This window comes from Lutra lutra, chromosome 8 (genome assembly GCF_902655055.1).
Source record: "Lutra lutra chromosome 8, mLutLut1.2, whole genome shotgun sequence".
In the NCBI taxonomy this organism is placed as follows: Eukaryota; Metazoa; Chordata; class Mammalia; order Carnivora; family Mustelidae; genus Lutra; species Lutra lutra.
The window spans coordinates 25,785,781-25,810,894 of NC_062285.1; the positions used below are offsets into that span (position 1 = coordinate 25,785,781).

The 25,114-nt window shown below is 45.3% G+C and overlaps 1 protein-coding gene across 9 annotated transcripts in view; it reads left to right on the forward strand.

Moving 5' to 3' along the window:
- Positions 1-25,114, forward strand: part of FRMD4A (FERM domain containing 4A) — a 622,361-nt gene that overhangs the window by 504,893 nt on the left and 92,354 nt on the right. For all 9 annotated transcript variants that reach the window (XM_047739601.1, XM_047739605.1, XM_047739603.1 and 6 more), the window contains exons 6-8: positions 9,057-9,113; positions 10,015-10,037; positions 21,823-21,906. In XM_047739601.1, the coding sequence (XP_047595557.1) occupies positions 9,057-9,113; positions 10,015-10,037; positions 21,823-21,906 (164 nt within the window). The remainder of the gene's footprint in view (positions 1-9,056; positions 9,114-10,014; positions 10,038-21,822; positions 21,907-25,114) is intronic.

Here is a 25,114-nt window from a genome sequence, read left to right on the forward strand (position 1 = left end):
TAGGAGGCTTGCCTCAGTCGTCTGTTGATCTTGGTCCATTCATCCATGTGGAAGAGTGAGGCTTCTGGGAGGTGGTGGTCTCCTGGTGGACATCCTCGTGGAGCAATCCACGGGCGAGCTGGTTCTTTCAGTAGGAACCCCGAATGGTGGTGTTTGGGTGTCCTTTCCCATGGCTCTTCATTCTCTCCAGAGGAGAATCTTCCCACTTCCTGTCTGGGTGTTCATCCTCCACTTGCTGTCTGGTCTTCCACTTCCTGTCTGGGTGCGTCCTCCACTTCCAGGGTAGGGGAAGGAACCCCTCCACTTGGGGTATAGACTCCTTTTCTATTCCTGGTGCTTTTGATGGGGGCCTCATTCCAGCTTCCTATTAATCTTCTTCAGAGAACGAACCTCTGATATTTCAACAGTGGAAAAGTGAGGAAAGATGCTTCATTGTGTTTTGTTCTATTTGTCATTTTCCCGAGACTTGGAGCACCACCTTCCTGCCTTCCACTCTTTCTTCACCAGGAGGCAGAACCCATGACCCAATGGGTTTCTCCCTCACATCCCCTTGCTTTGTACTTTATAGTCCCCTGTTTTGCACAAAAAGAGCAGGAAAATACAGTCATAATCAACCCAAGTTGCCGAGGATTAGAGTGTGGTCATGGGAGAACAGGGTTCCAATGGTGAACTTTAAGTGGAGCAGGAGGGGCTATAGAGTGGAGGTTCCTGATGCCCCACACAGTTGCATGCTCAACAGCACTTCTTTTTTTTTTTTTTTTTTTTTTTAGATTTTATTTATTTGACAGAGAGAGAGAGATCACAAGTAGGTGGAGAGGCAGGCAGAGAGAGAGAGAGAGAGAGAGGAGGAAGCAGGCTCCCCACTGAGCAGAGAGCCCGATATGGGGCTCGATCCCAGGACCCTGGGATCATGACCTGAGCTGAAGGCAGAGGCTTTAACCCACTGAGCCACCCAGGCGCCCCTCAACAGCACTTCTGATGTGTGGTGTTTTCTTTTCTTTTAAAGATTTTATTTATTTGACAGAGACAGAGAGAGAGAGCATGAGTCAGAGGGAGGAGCAGAGGGAGAGGGAAAAACAGACTCCTCACTGAGCAGGGAGCCCGATGTAGGCTCAATCCAGGAATCCCGTGATCATGACCTGAGCCAAAGGCAGACACTTAACCCACTGAGCCACCCAGGCGCCCCTCTGATATGTTTTAATTCACCGAGGTTACGGGTGGATGAGGGGAAAAAAAAAATTTATGACCAGGGGATGGATAGAACTCATTTAGAAATGTGTGTCTTATTGGGTGGGAGACTCCCATAGAAGTCTACCTTTGATGTTGTGTGTTCCCTGGAAAATCACACAAGAAAGCAGAGCTCTCCTGCCAAGGCTTTTCTCTTTGGTTGTGGCTTCTCCTGCCAAACTAAAGAAGTCATAGGCCAGCCTGGCAGGAGGCAGTGCGCTTGTCCCACCTGATGGGCGCGATAGGGTGGGTGTGGATTCTAATCTCAGCTCTTGCCTCACCTTTGGGCTATGCAACTGAATCCTGCCCTCTCTCCACTGATAAAGGGAAATTGTTGTCAAAAATTAGTCACCCCAATGATTTTCAAAAGCCTTGCACACCACAACTGCTAGGTCATAAAATTAGTGTCTTTTTAATTTTTAAAAAGGAAGGAATCTCAGGGTGCCTGGGTGGCTCAGTTGTTAAGTGTCTGCCTTCAGCTCAGGTCATGGTCCCAAGGTCCTGGGACTGAAGCCCACATAGGGCTCCCTGCTTCGCAGGAAGCCTGCTTCTCCCTCTCCCACTCCCCCTGCTTAGTGTTCCCTCTCTCACTGTGTGTCTCTCTCTCTCCGTCAAATAAATAAAATCATAAAAAAGAAAAAGAAGAAGAAGAAGACGACGAAGAAGGAATCCCATAGGTAATATAGGATTGACCATCCACACTTAAATATATTTGTCATACTTAAATGCTTAATCTCAACACTCATCCTGCCCAACAATGATAACGAAAGAAACAAAACACATGATCACCATCTAAGGCTTGACTGTAGTTTCCCTCTTTGGGTTAGAGGAAAAGTTGGCATGAGCGTTCTTCAGAGTGAATTTTTAGGATCACCTTCCATGACCAATCTCTGAACTAGACATATAGACAGTGCTTAGGAAATTGTTCTTAAGGCTTTCCAAACCGAGGGAGCAAGGATTTGCATATTTCCTATGAAATTACCAAGTCTGGTGTCTGCGAGTACCCACTGAGAGCAGATCGTGTCAGAAAAGAAGCAGCTAAAGATCCTGCTTCATGTGGGCTGGGGTCTTGTTCCACCTACTTTTCTGAGATGTCCACATTGGTCTGAGAGCTTCCCATGTTACTGACATTTAAATAAGCATCCTTGGGCCACATTTGCTACGTAGGGCTAAACACCATCGCTCTTGTTGGAACTGAATAAGTAGTCTTTTATCCAAGATCTTCAAAGAGCTTTGCTAATGAGCAGATGGTATCATCTTGTCTGGAGATGAGAGAAACAAAGCCCACAGTCAGACCCCACAGTGCAAAGGAACAAACATAAGTGTCCGTCTCAGACCATCAGAATCCTCTTCCTTATCTCTTAGCGCAGTTGTCTCAGGGTTAGCGTGTGTTAGTGTGTGTGCTCATGTAACAGGGGGTGAGAGGAAAAAAAGGACAGAGAGGGACTTTCGTTTTCAATTCTAGAAACAAATTTACATGGGCTCATCATCTTGGTGGTGCCTGGGACCTCTAAAAGGGAGACTCCCTGGGGTCCTGACATGGGCAGTAAACAAGAGGCAGCAGGAGGAATCGCTGAGCTACAAAATGAGATTATGGTGACCCAGCCTGGCTGGCTTGTCCCGCCCAGTGGCTCATCAGCTAAACATGAAATAACTTGACGGATGAAAAACTGGCAGAGGGCTGAGGAAGACGGTAATGCAAGACCACGTTGGTCCTGTCCGGCACCGCAGTCCCCGTTTGCTCGAAGCATGTTCACGTAGCCATTGCGAGTTGTGCAGTGAGCTGGGCCACCTACACAGGCACAGGGAGGCCAGGCGCAGCATCGGGACCACTTAGATCATACAGTGACACAGGTAGACACACATGTATAAATAATGCTGCCCTCCTCTTTAAAATAATACATCCCACCACGATTCCTGTAAATGCTCACCAGTGCTGAGAACAGAGGCAACACTGGGGAAGTCCGTTTATAAACCCCCGTGAGCCTAAGTAAATACTGCAGTCAGGATGTTTGCAGTGTGTCTCAGAGTTTCCAAGTCACCTATCCGTGTCCTCACCAAACTCAGTAAAATAATTGGAAAAGAAATCATTATCCCCCTTCTCCTGATGAGGGAAATGAAACTCAAGGAGACCCAGTGATTTATTCAATGTCCCAGAGCTTTTGGGAGATGGGAACTAGTATCTGGAACTTTCCAGTGAGGGTAGAAATGATCTTAAGGAGGATGGCAAGAAATGGAAATCTTTAGGCATTTTGTGGTGAGAAGAGGGGGGTTGGTGGCGGTTGGCAAGAGGTGACTGAGAAGACCCTTGGGGCATCCCTGCCAGCTGTTCTGGATGGACTCGGTATAGATCATCCTCACTGAAATCTTGTCAACCTAGCATGTGGTGGTTAATCACGTTTTCTGTTAAAATTATCTTATTCATCTTATGTGGAAAGTTAGAATTTCTATCACTCCCGACCACAGAGGAATGCTTTCCATTAAGATCCAGGGCTGTATGAAGACCACCACCAAGTCCCTCAGAGTGAGGGGATCGTGAAGAGGTCCTCCAGTTCTCGGGACTTTGGAGAACGTCCATAACACCTGCCGCTCCCGGTTCTCCTGGGGCCATTTATTTGGAACTGTTGGAGACCCACAGATGGAAATCTTTCTGAGAATATTGTTCACAGTTACGCTGCTGATAAATGACCTCAGGCCTCTTCCCTCGGCTAGTGAATCACCTGGGATCAAGCAGTGCTGAGTGGGATGAAGTGGGGCCATCTTCCCCCACCCGCCTCCGAGCGCCCAAGCCCACACCGGCAGATAGTCACGTTTTGTCTTTCTGTGGCATTTTTCAAAAGATGAGAGAAAGCCCAACACGTTCTTCTGTAGTAAGTAAAACAGATGCCCAGAGTACAGCCCTAGATGGCCGTAATAACTGGAGGGCATCACTTTCCCTTCTACCAGCACCTTCCTCGTACCCTTAGGTACCTTTACTTAGGTAAAGTTCTTACATGCCCATCAGACCACCCTGGATTCCCAGGAGATTTTGGAACTCAGCAGATACCCCCAAGATGTGCCTGTCCAGCAGCTCTGAGAGCCTCAGAGGCACAGAGGATGGTCAAACCCCAGCCTCAGAGTCATGCCAGCTGGGAGGCACCTACAGCTCTTCCCTGATGGGCCCTCTCCCACTCCCCCTGTCCCGTGTGGTCCTCAGCTAGCCAAAAACCCAGCGTGGTCTTTGCATGCCCTCTGTGGGATCTCATTCAGCTTATTTTCTCTGCTGGAGCAGGGACACGTGAAAGATACCACCTCCGGATTGCCAGAAAAGTCACATAAGAATAAGGGAGAGGCGGGGAAGGGGGGCGCCTGGGTGGCTCAGTGGGTTAAGCCTCTGCCTTCAGCTCAGGTCATGATTTCAGGGTCCTGGGATGGGGCCCCACATTGGGCTCTCTGCTCAGCAGGGAGCCTGCTTCCTCCTCTCTCTCTGCCTGCCTCTCTGCCTACTTGTGATTTCTGTCAAATTAAAAAAAAAAAAAAAAGAATAAGGGAGAGTCATCTTTTGGATGTTAGCTGGCGTGTGGTGTCTGACAGGAGGTCCCCTGGAAACATCTGTCTACCCCCTGACTCAGGGAACTCAGCTTGTAGGTTTTGAGGCACAAGAGGAAATGTGTGGTGTGGGCAGAAAGTCTCGAACGCTGATGCATCACAGTGGATTTTAAAGAAGAAAATCCCCCAGGGAGGGTCAGGTGTAAAAAGTGGGGTGGGGGGGCACATTATGAACAGGAGACATCGGAAAATGGAGTAGAAGCTGCACGGTAGGAACGTATGTCCTTCAGATGTCTGTGCTGACTCCACTGAGGGCAGACGACAAGATGATTCCTGAACTCAGTATTAAGTAGAGATGGTGAGAAGGACTAATGCCCCGCACTTCCATCGGATTGTGTAGGCGCAGGTTCTGTCTGAGCCACGTCAGCCTTTAATCCTTTTCCCTCTTCCTGGCCATGTTTTGACTTGCCCTGTTTCTTAATATCGTCCCCGGGAGATGGTCAAGGTCAGAGAAGGTGAAAACTCACCCCAGTTGAAGGGCGAGGGTGCCTGGTTACCCTGAGGACGAGTGCTGTGAGGAAGAACTTGGGTAAATTGGGGCAGGCATTGAACTGTGCATTTTGGGGAGCTTGACTGAATAATGGCACATTCCAGTTCACACTCACCACCAGGTTCGTCTCTGACCGGCTCCCCTGGAACTGTGTAATAGGCTACATAAAATAAAGTGAAATTTTAAAAATGTTCCTGCCTTTGCTACTCTGCTTCTCCCCCCCACCCCACAACGGAGGTACATTTTCATCTGGCAGATGAGTCAAATAATGAACTAAAAGCTACATTCACACTAACAAGGGGTTGCTCCCGGTGGCTGGTTTTGAGTTCCATGCATAAGCCTCTCCTCGAAGGTTAAAGATTAGCCCACCATTGACCATTCGCTGCAACACAGGCGTAAATGTTTGACAGGAGAGCACACATCCCCGGACGGGGCCGTGCATGTGACCGCCCAGCACGTCCTTGGTGGGAATGGAAAGGAACGTCGTACAAGTAGAAATGGGCCATTGTGGAAACCCTTGACAGTGTTTCTGTTAAATCATTTGTACACTGTTAAATGATTTACATTCTGATGGGATCTGGTAATCCCGGAAGGGCAATTCCACGCATTCCTCTGTATCCCGACCCTGACAGTCTGTATCAATTACAGTGGCCATAAAACTCTCTCGGCTGGTTAGGCATAAAGAATTATTGTGCCCGATTCTTCCATATGCTCTCCTTGGTTCTCTTAGCCCACACTTCTGAGGTGGTTCGGTAGCAAATATCATTATCCATCTTTGCAATTACTGAGACTGAAAGGGCCCAAATGATATCCATCCCTCATCCATCCCTTGAGTGTGTTTTGAATTCCAGGGTCCGACTGTGGACCACAAAAAAAGAAAGAAAGAAAGAAAGAAAGAAAGAAAGAAAGAAAGAAAGAAAGAAAGAAAGAAAGAAAGAAAATCCATGGATTGGAGTTCGGTTTATAATTCAAGAGACAAGTATTTCTACTTTTAGCTAACTTCGTGACACATTGTTCTGAAAACATGTTGACTGAGCCCAAGTCCTTATTTTTCCTGCTTGAAATATAATTGATATATAACATTATAGTAGTTTCAGGTATACAACATAATGATCCAATATTTGTCTACATTATGAGATGACCCCCACAAAAGGTCTGGTTAGTATCCATCATCCCACATAGACATTTTTTTTTTCTTGTAATAAGAACTTTCAAGATCTGCCCGTCTTAGCAACCGTCAGATACACGGTATAGTAGAAACTGTAGTCACTGTGCTATATAGTACATCCTCAGGACTTACTTATTTTATAAACTGGGAAGTTTTGAACTTTTTGGCCCCCTTTACCCGCTTCCCCCAGCCCCACCTCTGGCAACCACCAACCTGTTCTCTGTATCTATGAATTTGAATTTTCTTTCTTTGGGTTCCATGTACATGGAACAGATAAGTGACACTGTATAATATATGTCTTTCTCTATTTGACTTATCTTACTTAGCATAATGGCTTCAAGATCCATCTGTGTTGTTCCAATGGCAAGATTCCATCCTTTTTTATGACTAATATTCCATTGTGTGTGTGTGTGTGTGTGTGTGTGTGTGTGTGTGAGTGACATTTTCTTTATCCATTCATCAGTTGGTGGGAGCTAGGTTGTTTCCATGTTTGCAGTTGGCTATCATAAATAATGCTGCAGTGAACATGGGGGTGGAGATATTTTTTCGCATTGGTGTTTTCATTTCCTTTGGACAAATACCCAGAAGTGGACTTGCTGGGTCATAGGTTAGTTCTATGTTTAATTTTTTGAGGAACCTCCAATCTGTTTTCCATAGAGGCTGCCCCACTTTACACCCCTACCAGCAGTGCGGGTGGGTTCCCTTTTCTCCACATGCTCGCCAACAGTTGCAATTTCTTGTCTTTTTAATAAGAGCCATTTCCAGCAAGGGTCAGGTGATACCCCCAGAATCCTTATTGACTTTGAGGAACACATGCACTCAGAGAGGTCACCTGCTACATGAGAGGTTGGGGGATTGTTTTTGGCCTCCTCCTAAGGCCTTGTGGCTTTGGGAGAGTCCCTTGACATTTTTTGATTTCTGATCTCAATAACAGCAGAGAGCTGGGCTAGCTGGTGTCCAAGCCTGGCTTAGCTCTAACGTGCTGTGATCCCATCATCTGCTATAGCATCTAGTGATACGAGGGAGAGAAAAAGAAAAAATGGACATTTCTGTTGAAGTTCAAGACAGAAGTACAGCATTAGTTCATTGGTTTATTATTTTTCTGTGCTGATAGACTCCAGAGTTCCCACTATTTGCTTTTTTTTTTTTTTTTTTAAGATTTTATTTGTTTATTTGACACAGAGAGAGCACAAGCAGGGGGAGCGGCAGAGGGAAAGGGAAAGGGAGAAGCAAGCTCCCTAATTAGCAAGGAGCCCAATGCGGGGTTTAATTCCAGGACCCTGGGAACATAACCGGAGCCAAAGGCAGATGCTTAACCAACTGAGCCAGCCAGGCGCCCCAGAGTTCCTTCTGTTTTTATGATCTGAACTGAATATGACAATTACAATGTTATGCACTTAAAATCTGTGAAGAGGGTAAATCTCGTGTTACGTGTTCTGTACCATATGGTAAACACACACACACACACAAAGGGACACAAAGACACTTTTGAAGGTTACGGATATCTGTATTACCTTGAATGCGGTGATGGTGTCACAGGCGTTTGCACACATCCAAACTCCTTAAATTGTATTTATTAAACATGCAGGGGTTTTATGTATCAATTACACTTCAAAAAGCAGTTTAGAAAACAGATAGGAATTATATACATACTGAAATATATACGTATTAGATATTTTTTCAAAAACTACAGAGAGGTTTATGTCCTTTTAAGACCATATCCACAGATGATGATTAAGTATTTAGGGAAGGAAGGAATAGGAAAGAAGCATTTTTAAACTTAGACTCTGTGGGGCGCCCAGGTGGCTCAGTCAGTTAAGCATCTGAATTCGGCTCAGGTCATGATCCCAGGGTCCTGGGATCGAGTCCTCCATCGGGCTTCCTGCTCAGCGGAGAGCCTGCTTCTCCGTTTGCCTGCTGGTCCCCCTGCTTGTGCGCTCTTGCTCTGTCTTCTTCTCTCTGACAATTAAATAAATAAAATCTTTAAAAAAAATAAGTGAATGAATAAACTTAGACTCTGGCAGTGCTGGTCTGCAGAACTTCCTGCAAGGACAGAAGTGCCCTGTATCTACTCAAAATCCCTGTGGTAGCCAATCGTTACATCGAACTGTTGAGTGCTTGAAAGCAATGAACCATTGCAATGAGAAACTGTATTTTTAATTTCATTTCATTTTAATTTAAAGAGTTACAGTCCCGTTAATAACTTTTTTCCCAATAAAACCTTATTCCTGGTTCTAAGTAGAGTTCATGAAGAAAACACAATTGGATATCAAGTAACCATACTCCATGGCTGAATCAGGTTAACAAGTTTGTAGGACCCTCAGGGCTGGCTCACCACCTAATTTCTCAAGATTTAAAGATGAGGCCTTTGAGGTGACTGGGGAGGCCCGGGACCACTGGGAAAGCTATGAACAGGGCCAGGGGGCCTTTGGGGGCCCAGTCATTGAGACCACAGATATTCTGAGTGTTTGAGGTTCTGGAACACAGCTCAGAAAAGGAAGAGTGGGCCTTTTTTTAGGAGATGTCATGAAAAAATCTGCAGAAGTACCAGATTTAACCTTCTTTGTTGTTTTTTCCTTTCAGGAGCTGATCGACGTTGACAGTGAAGTGGTGTTTGAATTAGCCTCCTATATTTTACAGGTAGGTCATTCTGCCCTCATGTGTGCATCCCAGAGCCAGACACAGAAGAGACAAGAATAAGATGTAACATGTACACCAACTGCCATATGCTCTCCCTATTCGTCATCTTAATTATTTACAACAGTAACAGGATGGAGCTATGCCATAGCAGCAAATAAGGAGCTTCTGGGATTCCCAAGCTTTATGACAGGGTCTCTCTGCAAAGGAAAATTGTCTCTACATCATTTGAGTCCGGGGGAAACTGAGATCATTCAGAGACTCCATTTTCTTCAAGTGTGGTGCCCTCCTCACTCTGAAGAAAGCCAAGTAAATAGTAGAATGAATTGGCAAGAGAATCATTTCACACTGCGTGGAAAGACAAGAAGACCATTAGCTTATGTGTAAGAGAAAATTAGCAACAATGACAATATTAGTCACACCGGCAAGATGAATTGAAAGAAGGACATTAATTTATTTCTTCCATAAAGCTTTATTGAACAACTACTATATCTAAGGCATGGTGCTAGAGTCATTAGAGGTTCCATGGTTCCTCTGCAGTAATATCGGGAAGGAGCCCACAGAACAAGACAAAACAAGTAACGTTGAGACAGAGCTCTACCCAGATGCACATTCTGATTCTAGAAAATGGTAAACCAGGGTCCTAAGAGGGAGAAACTTGCATTTTGTCATTATGAATCACTCTCTTTGTATATAACTTTCTAAGGTATAATTTAGTGTCTTGGATTCAGGTGGCCAAATGTCTGTCTGGTCCTTTCCTCATCGTCTTCCTGTGGCGGATAGGATAACAGCCGTCATAAGCTGAGTGTCCTCGGTAGAGATGTCGTGACCATACAATGTATTTGAAAGTCTGGCACACTGCACTGGAATGTTTCACTGACGTAGACTTTTTTTTCTTCTACAGGAAGCAAAGGGAGATTTTTCTAGGTGAGTTTACAAAAGGTTTGAGGGTTTGGGGGGTTGTTTGTTTCTGTTATTTTTGGGGTCATGTGCTGTGTTACATCTCTATTAAAAGAAATTATTCTTTGGATCCTTTGTAGGAAGGCAGTGCTTTCATAATATATATTGATGATGAGATCCAACCACCTCAGGCAGAGGAAACAGTCATAGCGAGGAGGCTCTCCTGTACTAAATGAGAAGTCTAGTGGTGACTAAAAGCTAGGAGTCGCACCCAGTGTCACCTGTGGCTGTTGTCTAGAGGGTTGTCAGATTGCCAAGTGTGTCCATGGAGTCAGGAATCACCCCTCTGGTGTGAATAGGGCTTCAGATAACCCTGCCATGTGGATATCTTTTTTCTCTCTCTCATTTTTAGTCCCCTGACCATCCAAAGGACAAATGCTATCCCATGGGGAGAGTTCCTTCATAAAAGTATTACAGTCCCCTACTTCTACTTTTCTTCCTTCTCTAGATAGTACATTGGAGAGAATGTCAACGCTTAACCACTGGGGACATGTGAGCTGCTTATTAACCCTGTAGAACTGCCAGCTTCAGTCTTACCATTCATTCCCTGAGGCCTCGCCTGCTGACCCGCATGGTTGCTTTGCCTCTCAGTTTCTTGTGATCATTACTGGAGCCTGTATAGGGTAGGGAGTTGTGGCCGCCCATCAACAGGAATGTTTGCTCAAAGGCAGACGTGACTCCTGGCATTCTGGTTTTTGAACTCCCTGAGAGATGTCTGGGATAGCCTGTGTTTTAGACTCAGGGTCTAAATATCCAAGAAAACAGAGTGTCAGGGCCTAGCATTCTGTCTCATCAATAGGAAGTTAGCTAAACTGGTATTAAAAGAAAAACAAATCCTGCCTCTACTCCTTGAAGGAACTCAATGTTTTCTCTTGCTTTGGTGGATTTGATCTGTAAGGTAAGGTTTTGCGAGCCCTATGGTTCTGTTGTTATTACTCAGCTCTCCCTTTGTAAATGCAAAAGCAGCCATAGACAGTGTAAATAAATCAGTGTAGCCCCGTTCCAATAAAACTTTATTTATAGACTTGGAAATGTGAATTTTGTATACATTTTCTGGTATCATGAAATACTATTGTTTTGATTTTTCTTTTCCCCCTCACCATTTAAAGAATGTAAAAGCCATTCTTAGCTTGTGGGCCACATAAAAACAGGGAGAGGGCTGAACCTAGCTGGTGAGTTGCAGTGTGCTTACCCCGGATTCTAAAATTAGTCCCTTCAGCTCCCTTTGCATATTTGTATAAGGGAACCTTCAGGCCCCTTTTATTTAGACTTCCCAAGTTCTTGCTATAAAGCAGAGATAGTCACTTGTTTTGGGGGTTTTGTTTTGTTTTGTTCTGTTTTACTAAGGCTGTTTTACATCCTGAACTGGAGACCTTAAACACTGTAGGTGGCCAATGCCCAGTCACCGAAGTTGTTGAATGAAATATTTTCTAGATCCTGAAAATATACTGTTTTTTATAGTTGTTACTTGTTTTATGCCCCTCATTTGACATTGGAATTTGGGGGTTTTGATAAGTGCAGGGTCATAGACTCACAAAGGTTTCTGGTCTCATGAAAAAGAGTTTAACAACCACAATTCCCGTGGATTCCCTGAAGGTAATTTTCTCCCGTTGGCTTTCACCAGCCCTGAACTCTGCTGTAAATATTATTTATTTTTGAGAGTCCCCTGACAGGATGGAATGTGAACTGGGACCAGCGGAGTCTGGCCCCACAGATCATGGGAACGTGTGGCCACAGGGATTGCCAAGGAGGAGGAAGTGCAGGCCTGGCCTCCCAGTAATTCATGGTCCCCTAAAGAGCTTGTGGAATGCCAGCTTGCGGGCCTCAGAGAAAAAAAGCATCCTGGTTTAGCTTCATTTGTCAAAGTGTGGCCTCTCTGTTTGTTTGTCCCCAGCTGTCTGGTGAGAGAAATAGCTGTCAAGGGAGGGAGAGGTCAGACACCTTGGCCCAAAGGTCAGTTTATCCGCCAGCCTAGCACTCCCATCATGGAAGGTGGACAGGATTTATTATGTGGGGTGCCCTGATGAACACCCAGTGTCTGCAGCAGGCCCAGCGTTTGCAGACTCCAGTGGCCTGGAGTTTGGGAAGAAGAGAAGTAATTCTAAATTCCTTGTCTATGCCCTTTCTCGCCTAAACCCAGGGAAAGCCCCAAAGCATTGACGCTGAGCATATTTGGTTTGGTGGCTGAACATTAGGCATGTTAGGTGTCCCATTCTGTTAATTTAGTATTTGAGAGTTATCTTTTATTCTATTAATAATTAATACAGGAGGGGCGCCTGGGTGGCTTAGTGGGTTAGGCCGCTGCCTTCGGCTCAGGTCATGATCCCAGGTCCTGGGTTCGAGCCCCACATCGGGCTTTCTGCTCAGCAGGGAGCCTGCTTCCTCCTCTCTCTCTGCCTGCCTCTCTGCTTACTTGTGATTTCTCTCTGTCAAATAAATAAATAAAATCTTTAAAAATAATAATAATAATTAATACAGGACTGTGCCACCTTAGTTGTATTTAACTGGATGGCCTCAACTTGTAGACATAACCTGTAAATATAATACGTTTTCCTGAATAGCATCAATGAAATGAGATGTCAGCTTAGAATACAGAGAACATGGCAGAAGGCTTTTATTTTGTTTTTAAAGATTTATTTATCTATTTATTTTAGAGAGAGAGAAAGAGAGAGTGTGTGAGCAGGGGGAGGGGCAGAGGATTCTGAAGGAGAGAGAATCCCAAGCAGACACCCCAGTGAGTGTGGGAGCCCCACGTGGAGCTGGATCCCTGGACCCTGAGATCATGACCTGGGCCAAAATCAAGAGTCAGACACTTAACTCACTGAGCTACTTGGGTGCTCATGCAGAAGGCTTTTATTTATTTATTTTTTTAAGATTTTATTTATTTATTTGACAGAGAGAGATCACAGGCAGAGAGGCAGGCAGAGAGAGAGATAGGGAAGCGGGCTTCCTGCTGAGCAGAGAGCCCGATGAGAGGCTCAATCCCAGGACCCTGAGATCATGATCTGAGCCGAAGGCAGAGACTTTAACCCACTGAGCCACCCAGGCACCCCAGCAGAAGGCTTTTAAATAAGGCATGGTCCAGGGCTTAAGTTGGGGGTGTTCTAGAATCTAGAGGCTTACAGAACCTTTTTTTAATTAATGGTCACACATGAAAGACAAAGTAACACTTTCATAACCGGAGGGTCCTGAAGCTAACTTCCTAAAAGGCTATTTTGCCCCCAGGGCTCCTATTATTCTATATATTTACGTGTCCGTGAATATATATGAATTACATTTAATCTATAAATTATGGGAGCAGTTAGTTTCCTTGAAGTGGAAAAGGGTTATTTTTACAAAAGGGAGAAGTCAAAAGTGCTGATATACTTAAATAGAAGGAGAACTGTCTACAGACAGCTCGGAATCAAAATCCTCACAGGCTGTTCTGTTTCTTCTTTTGGACTCGTTTGCCCAGCAGACCCTTTGAAGGCTTATTCTTACGTAACTTCCTTTTCTTTCCAATGAGTATCAATGTTCACCATCCTGTCTTCTTAGACTTGGCCATGAAATGTCGGGTTGAGCTTTGCTGAAAGAAAATGACCGGGGTCTAGATAGGTACGAAGCATTATCCCTGGTAGGAAGAAATCTATGTCATACATGTTCATATTCTAACATATTGTGGACAGATTTGTGAGCGAGCATTAAAGGTTTAGGAAATGGCCTTATCTAAAAAATAATATTTTCTCACTTGTATTATTTTCCTTAGCACAGCATGATAATCGTACTTTCCTTCCTGGTGTGTGTCTGTGTACAAAAATGAGTGGCCATCAACAATCCGGAAATCTAGAGTTGGCATTTCTGTTTAAAAACCATTGAATAGCCTGAGAATCGCTAACCATGGCAGCTCTGTAGACGGACGTTAGGTTGAGAAGGATCAACACCGTTTAAAAACAAAAAGTTCTTTTTTTTTTCTTTTTTTAGATTTTATTTATTTATTTGTCAGAGAGAGAAAGAGAGAGAGAGCAGAGGCAGGCAGAGTGGCAGGCAGAGGCAGAAGGAGAAGCAGACTCCCTGCCAAGTAAAGAACCTGATGTAGGACTGGATCCCAGGATGCTGAGATCATGACCCGAGCGGAAGGCAGCCGCTTAACCGACTGAGCCACCCAGGCATCCCTAAAAACAAAAAGTTCTTATTTGATAATCACTCCTGGCCATTTGTCAGCTAACACACACTTTCTGTGATTAGTACTTACTTCATGCATTACAGATGCTACGGGGGTTTGAGCGCTGAGCACTGACATTTCCTATTTCAAAAAATTAAAGAAAAAACCTTGGGTTATTATAGCAAAATAATATTCTCTTCCTTGAAAAGGTCCTTGAATCAACTGAACAGGACATCCAGATTGTAGAGTTACATTCTGATGCAATTTAACAGAAGACTTCTTGCTACATTGTATTCAAGAACTTGATTTTTTGTTTGTTTTCTCTAAGGGGACCTTTATTAAAAAGCCTGGTGGCCAGTCTGTCTTGATTCCGAGAATCACCTCATCTTTTGCTATCAGCCCTTTGGATGCTTCCAGAAGGGTGCCAGGAGAAAAGAAAAGAAAAATCGTTGTAAACATTTTGTCAAATCAGTGAATTGATTAAAAAATAGTTTATGTTGGGGCGCCTGGGTGGCTCAGCGGGTTGGAGCCTCTGTTTCGGCTCAGGTCGTGATCCCAGAGTCCTGGGATCGAGCCCCGCATCGGGCTCTCTGCTTGGCGGGGAGCCTGCTTCCTCCTCTCTCTCTGCCTGCCTCTCTGCCTACTTGTGATCTCTGTCTGTCAAGTAAAAAAATAAAATCTTTAAAAAAAAAAAAATAGTTTATGTTGAACAGCACAACTAAATGCCCAAATCACACTACTTTTCATATAAAGAAACATCCAAACACAGGGACTAGTAAAAAAAAAAAAAAAAATATGTTATATAGAATTTTTTGTTAATAAGATTTATTGAAACCAGATCAGTAAAGCTCTGTTAGGCCGGGCCATCCTTTGGGACCTGGAAATATCTTTGTTATAAAGGACCGGATGTACTGGTGCTAATCATTAAAACAGGCTGCTACCAGCATAAGATTTATCAGAACCAGTAAGCAAACGGCACCTGGAGAAGACAGTCTTAACATTTCACATAAAGGTCTGTGGCCTACGTTTTGCTTACTTGTTTGGCTGAGCCTGTCATGTGCCTAAGAGGCAGGGGGAGGGAAACCTACATCTGCAGGCTCTCTCTGTTCCAAAATAAACACAAGCAATCACAGGAAAAAAAGTGAGGCTGTGATCGAGTACTTGGGGTCAGTTTCTGTGACATCCGTACGAAGTGAAATGCAGGTCCAAGTGAGTATTAGTTCAGTGGAGTTCAGTAGTAGGTAAGAAATTTCACCGTGTCCCAAGTAGCAACCTGCAGGCTTCTAATTCCGTTTCTTAAAATAATAATACGGTATTAATAATAGAAATAATGTTTTCTGAAATGGAGCAACGCATTACTCGATCAGTACTAAGAAGTCAGCAGTCCTCCGTCACAGGGGAAATTGATTTTTCCTTCCCTTTCAGAGGAGGAGTTGGGAGTATTTACTTGTGCTGGAACATTCCCTTTAACTTTCACAGGCTGCACGTTCTTACATATGTCTCTGGAGGAACAGTTAAAAGCAAAAAAAAAAAAAGTAAAGACCTTTTAATATTTAATATTTTATCTTATGTAAATCATGGAACCGTGTGTTCACTTGTCTGGAAAAACAAAATGAAATTTCTGTGACCATAAAAAGAAAAAAAAAGTACCCTCTTGGTTTTTTGTTCTTTGTTTGAAATCTTTTCTGCCTTTTCAGGGAGCATTTGTGAATTACTGTAAATGAAGCTTGGCCCTCTGGTGTCTGAAAATTCCAGGTTTGGGGGCCTTTTGGTCAGACCAGACAAGACCTTTTAGGCAGTCATGTGTTAAAGGTAGAAATTTGGAAGTTCAACAGGAAAAGAAGACAGAGCTGGTTTTCTTCTGAAAGACTTTTTTAGTAACAAACATTAGTATAGATTGCTATCTTTAAAAAGATGACAATGTTATTTTCTTGCTTGGTGTTGAAAGTTGATTAATCTAAGGCAGCAGTCTATAAGTCACAGTTCCGGAGTCCACTGATGTCATTACTTTGCATTTACATAAATGGTTTTACTACTACAACTTAAAGCAAGCTTAGCTTTAAATCATTATTAGAGCATTGGATCATTTGGCATATGTTTTCTTTCAATTTTTTAATTGGCCTCTTGAAAGAAAACAGCTGCCAGTAATCACATAGAGTAAGCGAAATGGATTTGCTGAGACTCTTAGATAATTAGTAAGAAATACTCGGAGAGTGGTGTTTGAAATAGTCAACATTTGGAATATAACTGATATAACCTCATGCTATCTTTAATACCCCAAATTTGCAAATGTCCCTATTGGAAACTTACTAGAAAAGTCATCAGTTAAGTTTGAAACCCATCTGTCAGCCCAAAGAAGAGTTTCTGTGGGAATAATTTAAATTTATATAATTCTTATATATTATTTCACAAAAAGAGAGCAGGAGAAAGAGAAAGGAGTGTGTGATGCTTTTCCCATGATTTAATGGAGAAGCAGCTGGAATCTTTCAGGCAGGCAAGACCTTTTGAAAGGAACAGAATCTGAAAACTTGAAGCAAAGTGTTCAAGGAAAAGTTATACATTGTTACAGAAATCTTTGTTTTTGCATAAAAATCCATTTTACTGAGCTTTTCAAGTGTGTAATTCATATTTTCTGAGCGTAGAAAAGTATTCAGATAGGGTATTTTGCAGGGTGATAGCCTTCAAATCCTATGGGAATGGTTTAGATATAAAGTAAGGAGGAGATATTTTATTATGACAGCTGTCTCTTTTGTGAAGCCTTTATGTAATGTCAGTATCCTATTTCGTGTTGACCTTGTGAATAACACAGCAGCTCATGGCTTTAACACTATGTCAGTTTTTCAAAATTAAGATTCCCACTCTAAAGGGTGATGTAACAAATTGCTTCTTCTTGTGCTATTTGGGTAAGATTATGGTCTTCAATTACAGACTTAGAAAAAATTTTAAAAATTTGTTTTGAATGTTACAAATTTACAACATGTTAGAAACTCGCAAAATAAATGTATCACCCTAGGGAACCAAACTCACCAATGAAGAAAAAAAATCTTTACTGAGATAAATTAACACTTAGCATCAGAAATAAAACCACATAATTCATAAATGTTTGTAATTTTGCCCCTCTGTGTAGTGTGGCCTGTTTATCCATGATCCATGCCCAGAATCTAGAATCCCATGCTGGAGAAGTCCCAGGTGGGTGCCCAGGTGCTTCCCTTTGTCTGCAGATGGTCACACAATTGCCAAGAGAAGCTTTACAGACAATATCCCAGCTAGCAGCTTTGCGAGCCCTCCCTGCACACCACCCCCACAAAAAGTAGGTGATAGGGAGGAGATCAGCAAGTGTCTGGCAACATGAACTTGAACTTGTTTCACAAAATAAAGAAGAGGGAGAAACGAAAAGGAAAGAAAGGAATAGTTTCCTGCATTTTTTAAAGATTTTAGAGAGAGAGAGAGCATGAGCTGGGGGAGAGGCAGATGGAGGAGGAGAGGCAGACCCTCCACTGAACGAGGACACTGTGATCATGATCTTAGCCAAAGGCAGATGCTTAGCAGACTGAGCCCCCCAGGTGCCCCTGCTGTATGGCTTTTAAAGATCAGCAAAGAAGAAAAAATACATAGCTTTCCTTATTAATCCAGCTCAGAGTTTTCTAGGTTCATTGTACCATGGAATAAAGTTGTCAAGACCCACAGTGCATGTCTGAAACTTTAGTCCCTGTGTTTCCAAATTCAGAAATGTGTAGGTTTTAGACAGGTGATCTGGGGAAGTCCTGCACACCGTGTCGGGGTCTGGGATGGCACCTGGAGCCCCATCTCTTACTGTGCCTGCACCAGAACATGGATGGATAATCGCGCCAAGTAGAACAGAGAAAGGTCAGACATTGCCTCATGTGAAAAGTTTACGTTTGCCACCAAGTGGGTTAAGAAATGTTTCTTAGAGATTTTCAGTTTGGGAATTGTGGATCACGAGGAACTGTAATACTCTTTTACTTATGAAATCCATCTTGCTGGGGAACTTGACTTTCATGATGGGCTCATAAAACATGGAGGCATTAGTGTGACGCTAGCATCGTGTTGCCTTTTCTGAATTTCAGGGAAGTGTTCCCTGCTATCCTGGTTTGACATTCGGGGTTTAGTGCCCTTTAGTGTTTGAGAAGTGTGTGTGTCAGAAACCCTGCAGGATTCTGCCGCGCTAAACATGTTCTCTTCGCCCCAGATTTGTCCCGCAAATTATGCATGTCTCGTTTAACCCAAGGAGAATCTCCTGAAAAAGCATTTCCTCATTTTTTGAAAGAAAACAAAACTGTGTAGATTTTGCTAATTTTGCTCTGCAACTTGATTTTTGCTTCCTTGGCTTTATGGTGTCTTAGTTAAATTTGTTGTTGCTGTTATTCGCGGCAAATTCCCCGTTTGATGTTTCCTATCTTAGAAAGTTTTCTTAGTAGATCATTCAAACTTCCTATGTTTGATGACCAGTGTAAGTGGTAGAAGAGAGACACATTGTCTCAAAAACCCCTAAACCAAAGACTGGAGCAGGATCGGGAGTCCACTTTTTTGCTGGTAACATTAATAACTAGCTAAAAGTTTCTAATAGAAGCTGGTTAATGGGGGCACCTGCGCAGCTCAGTTGGTTAAGCGTCTGCCTTCAGCTCAGGTCATGATTCCAGGGTCCTGGGATCGAGCACCACATCGGGCTCCCTGCTTGGTAGGGAGTCTGCTTCTCCCTCTCCCTCTGCCTGCCCCCTGCCCGCTTGTACTTACCCCCACCCCATCAATAAATAAACAAAATCTTAAAAAAAAAATCTGGTTAATGTTGAAAATAAAAAAAAATTCTGTTTCTCAGTTTAGCAAATGACTCTAAGTTAGCATTTATCTTCTAAGTTAGCATTTATCAGGTGCACTGAACTCTGGGGGAAACGTCCAAGTAAGTAGAAGACCCTGAGAGAGGAAGCTGAGAACTTCTAGCATATTCATTAGGTTTTAGCTTCTCACGCCTCTGGAGATGGGGCAGCCAGGTCTCCCATCAGGGCAACTGTGTGATAACGCGGCCACAGAGCAGGGCCAGATCATTCCACGGGGCTGACCCCCTCTAAGTTAGTGCAGATGTTTACAGACAGCAGAAAGGCAAATAGAACATTTCTACGCAGTTGTCCTCTGGGAAGGATTAAGAGTCATGGATCCCTTCCAGAATGTAATGGATTTGGACGGGCTTCACGCCTTAGTGATTTCTCCTTCTATTTGTCTGTGTAACCTTGCCCTGGGGGAGAGCTGGGGAAGCCACTGCAGGCTCCAGCGAGGAAGTCAAGCCTGTGATTGTCATCGGGGAAACTTGTTTGCCAACAAACTAGTGCTTGGTGGGTAAGACAATCCCTTCCTCCTCGAGCTCCTTCCTTCTCCAAATATACTCTAAGTGGGATGAGTGTGAGTAAACCCAAACTTCAGCTTCAGCTTTGCTGCTTCTCCCACTGCTTCAGCCAGTAAAATTCATCCCCGAAGAGTGCTTTTCTGATATTTACAGCGACTCAAATCCCTTTTCAGGGTGCTTGTCGTTAAACAGGGGAGAAGAAAGACCCAGAGATTCATCATTGTGGGCTCTCCAGAGTTTGGCGAACTGAGTATTTGCTTACACTATGCCTTTAAAGCGTGCGAGTAAAAATTCCAAACCCTGCTTGGGAATTAAACAACCCCAAACATGGGGAGCTTCGCTGTTTGAAATCCTCCAGTGGCTGACCATAGCCTACTGGGTGCGTTTGAACTCCCTGAGCCTGGTTTGAAAGGTCCTCACAGTTCCGTGCCTAATCTGCCTTTCAGTTGGCCTTTTCTCCCCTCGGCTCTACCCCTCCCCCAACTCCAATCCATCTTTCTGGCTCAGTGTACCTGCTGCCACACTCTGCTGCGTCCCATCGAGGAGAAAATTATATTCCTGTCCTTTCTTCCTGCACACGCTGCCCCAAAGCTTGCTCTTCCCCAAGAGCCCAGGGTCTTTCTTTCCTCTGAGCTACTGAATTCGTTGTTTGAGTCAACGCGATGAGACGCTGCCCTGGCATTCAGTTATCTCTCTGTTTGCACGTCATAGCTGCCCGCTAACGCGTGAGCACCTCTCCGATGAGGACTGTGGTCTGTCATGTTCGCACCCCTACGCTACCATCCATAGAGTGGGGGCTCCCCAGCTACCTTCAGCTTCTTAATGATTGGTAAATCCTTGCCTTAACACCTAGGTGATAACAGTTGAAATACTTGGATTTATTGATTCAAACGGTAGCAAGCTGAGCCTTCTGGCGGGTTGGTTCTAAGCCAGGACTCACAACAGCGCCGACACCGTTTCTCACTCCACTTGGGAAACACCCTTTCCGAGAACGGCTGTGTCATCAGCCAACACCCGTGTGTCTCCTTGTGGCCATGTTGATGAACTCAGAGTGTTGGAGTGGTTTTGCCTCGTGCCATGTGGCATCCAGAGAAGAGCTGCTGATTCGTTGGCGAGGACGGCTTTTCCGGCCGGTGGGTGATCGTGGAGGGTGATCCGTGAGCAGCGTGGGTGTTGGTGTGTTTGCTGTCCAGATGCGGCAGGCGCTCCCCATCTGTGACTGTGCTGCTCCTTCCTTCATCTCTGCTCACCGAGCTCCTAATTCATTGCTCTTCTGATGTTATTGCCCAGCATCCCAGTGACTAAACTCTGCTTTGCTTTGTGTGAGGTGCACAAAAGTTAGAACCAAGGATCAAGGCAGGCTCCGTAGGGTGCGCATCTGCTAGCTCTGCAGGGGCCATGAGATGCTTGCTGGATCTCTAAATACCAAAACCATCCCAAGCAGGAGGCCAGTGATTGCCTCTGGAGGTAAAGAGTGGGTACAAACAGCAAATGCACCGGCCCAGCAGGGCCAGAGGGCTGCTGAGTATGCGGAGAGGAGTCAAGGCTCTGAAGAGCCCTGGTTGAAACCCAGAGGAGTTTTTAGTATCCTTCAAACCTGTGAGTCTGTGGGGGAAAGTATCACTCAAACATGTGAGTCTGTGGGGAAAAGGATTTCTGGTGCCAGGACCTCCTACAAGGACCAGATAATCCCTTCCCGCTCTCAGAGTTATTTCCAGGCCTTGTCAAAAGTGAAAGTTATTTACTTGTCATATTTTGGACAACAGTTTTCCGCGTGTGGTCAGTCCAAGCAACGAAAACCAGCGTTGTGTGTCAGCAAGGGAAACAGCTCTCAAGGAGAAGCGGTCCATTTTCGGAGGCCCTTGAGCCCCTGACGGATCTCTGGGAGCTCCTCCTGAGAGCTTAAGGGACCCTGGTGACCCTTTTCCTCCCAAATTTGTGCTCACGGGGGCACTGGGTCTGTGTCCCTCTCTGTGTACCGGCCACCTGTGAGTGCTCTGCTCTGCCCTGTTCCATGCCCCAGAGGGGAGGGCCGCTGGGCTCTCCACCCTGTGTCCTCTTTCCTCTTTATTAAATAAACTGATTAAAAGGGAGCACCCCTTCCTCCCTCCCACTTTTCATTCAAAGGGAGCAGATGTGGGGTGTCTCGGCCAAGGCTCCTGGGTCGGGTCAGATCCCAGAGCACGGCGGCTTTCTCAGATGGAGGGCGAGCCATTCCTTGGCATTATTTCTGTCCTCTTTCTTTCTTCCAGCAATGAGGTGGTGAGGAGTGACTTGAAGAAGCTGCCAGCGCTTCCCACTCAAGCCCTAAAGGAGCACCCTTCCCTGGCCTACTGGTAAGCTGCGCCCTCTCCACACACCCCTCAGGAGTGAGCCCGCAGGGGGCTCGGGGTTGCCGAGGGTCAAGCTGGACCCCAGCCCAACTGACTCCATCTTGTCTGAGCTGCTTGGGCCCTGGTCAAACCATTTCCCGCACATATTTAGACGCCATGGTTTGCGTGAGACCTCCTTTTTCTATTTTCTTTAACAAGAGAAAAAAAAAAACCTTCTAAAATTTCACTTTGGATGGTTTGCCTCCTTGGAGACCCTTTCATGTGCTGCTCGAGTTTCGTTCTGGAATCCTTGTCATTTGATGACAGGATGTGTGAGGTTTTGAGATGTGGAAGAACTATGGGGTTTTTTTTTTCCTTCGCAGAAGAGAGAGATTGATTCTTTGATATTTCCCCCAGTGATTCACATCTCCTGAGTTGGCTGCCATGTAGCATTATGCCCAAGTTCGTCTGTCAGGCCCTGAATTACTGATTCTGACCAAAACGGGCATGCGAAAGGGTCCTGGCTTGCAGTTCTGGTCACAGTGGAGTGGGGCCTGCATTCCTGGGTGGTGTGTGCAAATAGTGCTGTGTGCACGGGCCCTGGCCATCGTCCCCTGACACCCAGAAGGCCCCGTCCCCATGTCCCTTCTGCCTCCCTCACAGCAAGCGTTGACTGCTTTTATAAACAATAACAGTAAAACAAAAATCACAAAACAGGTTAATCCCGATCAATTGTACCATGTGACTCTTCTAAGCACTTCTTTACTCTGCTTTACACAATGTATGGATTACTAACACGTCATCATGTGTGGATACGTTTGCAGTTGGCACGCTCATGGCTCAGCCATGCACGTGACTCTGAGAGACCCTTTGGCTGGGATGGGGCTAGCTTTGATGCAGAGGGTATTAGCCCAGTGAGACTCCAGTCCAGAAGTCATTTCTCCTCTCCTCCATTTGTCCTTTGCTAACATAGGTGTCAATATGTCATAGCTTTGTATAATGGTAATCTGCCCTCCAGAACAGAATCTGTTTAACCTGAGACTGTGCATGTGTCTGCTCGCCTCCTTCCAGCCTCGCTGTCTGCATGTGGGAACACCAACAGATGACACTCCTGTTCCCTTATTCCTGGAGCCCTGTTGTCCTCTCCCGGTCCCCTGTGCTCCCTGGGCCTCATCTTCTCTGTCCCACCACCTTCCTCCCAGCTGTTCATGTTTAGGGAACTAGTAGTGAAAGAGCTAGATACAAGAATATGACTCTGAGACCAGTAGTTCCTCCACGAAGGAGATGTATTTGCCATCTGGGGGCTCTGAGGTTGCTGGGTTGTTTGGGGTCAAGGTCACTTTTAGCCTAAACCAGCCCTCAACCATATCCTCATTCAGTTGTTGCCAGACACTTTCTACACCCTGTGCTTACCTGCTCCTTCTCTCTCAATCTCCCTCTCTCTCCCTCACTGTCTCCCTCTCTCTCCTCTCTTTCTGGATTTCTCTTTAATTATCTCTGCAGTCGGCTCCTTGCTCACACGTTATTACTATTACAGAAATGACTTCCTTCATGTTCCTGTCTTCTCCTGTGTCAACACGAACATCTTTACCCACATCTGTACCTATCTTGCCAGAGCATTCCTCCGTCTCTCTGACCTGGCTGGCACCTTCCCTGGGCCTCATTTTAGACCCAGAGACACGCAGCCACTGTGTACACATCACAGAGAGGATGCAGAAATGGGGAGGGGGGCCATTTTTGAAGCGGGTGCCCCCAGGCTCCACAGCCCAGCTACATACAGGCAGTGTGGACCTTCCCGTTGATTCCTTGCTAAAAAACACCTTATTTCACTGTGGTTGGCTAGTTGTAGTTTGCTTTCGTATTCCAACTTACTTATTTGGGTTTTTAGAAAAGCAGAGATTTCAGGAAGAGATAATGATGTTCATGGTTCATAGAGCTGGCAGCCAAACATGTTCAAAGACGTCCCTCAGTCCCAGCTCATGCATCTCAGTGATTAACATGACCCCTGGTTAGTGGAGCAGACCCTCACTCGCCCTGGCATCACAGTCTCTACCCAGCTGCCTGCAGCCCTGATCATCCCCTAAAGGAGGACACAGATCTGCAGTTCTTCCGGGTCTCCTGCTCTTGCTGGCCTTCTCGGATGTGGCAGACAACCGTCAGGCCGGAATAAGCCGTAGGGCGCCCATGCTCACTAGTGACAGCCTCCAGAGCGAGGCAGTGGGTTTGAGAATCCCAGCCACGTTTCTGAACGGTGGGGTAATGACAGCTCAGGGAGGCTTGAATTATTTCCCTGCTGCCTCAATTTCCCATCTATAAAACAATTAACCCTACCAACCCAATCCAGACTGTGATTAAGAGCAGAAGTAAGAAGTCACTTGACACAATTAACAAATAGTGAAAGGTACATAGCAATGCTGAGTAACTATGAAGTAATCCTTTCTGCTAATTTTCCCCAAGCGTGTAACAAGCTTGGACTTCCACTCCATGGGACTTCCCAATCGGGAGACATCTGAGGCAGAGGTTAGAAATATGTGCCCAGGGCCATGGAACAGAGCAGTATGAGGGCTCTGACCTGGATTCTCTCCGGGGCCGAGCTGGCAAATGCTGGACGCCCCAGCCTCCACACCACACCAGAGCGGCTTTGCGGAGGCACCAGCCTTTACTCCAAAGTCACTGCCCACTGCGGGAGATGGCTCCTCCAAGATGGGAAACCTTATCATCATCCCCATGTTTCCTCTTAATCCCCCATGCATTTCCTGGGCTCCTTGCCTGCAGAGAGATGATCTCACTGAACGACTATGGCTATGGCGAGTCACAGTCAGCCTTAATCACCTGTCTTTTTCCTTCATGCACCACAGTATCCTCCAATTAGTGTTTTGGGATTCTATTTACTCCGGTTGGTGCATTTTTTTTTTTTTTAATAGTTTTTCCATGGAGCCTCTACCACAGCTCTGGGGTTGCTGGGAAACTTGGCAAATCGCGTGCACTGGAGCCATCTCGTAAATTCCAGAGGAAGAAGGGGCGGGGCTGGGGGCAGGGCGGGTTCACAGTTGGCGATGCGTGTGTAATCACAGCATGGGCCCACGCGTTTCAGTTGGGCCCAAAGAAGTGGGGAAAGCTGAGGAAGGAGAAGTTAGATATTGTGCCCTCACTGATGGCCTCGGGCAGCAGGAGACCCGGGGAGCCGTGGGGCTGGCAGAGCCCTGCAGCTGTTGGGTGCTGAGAAGACACT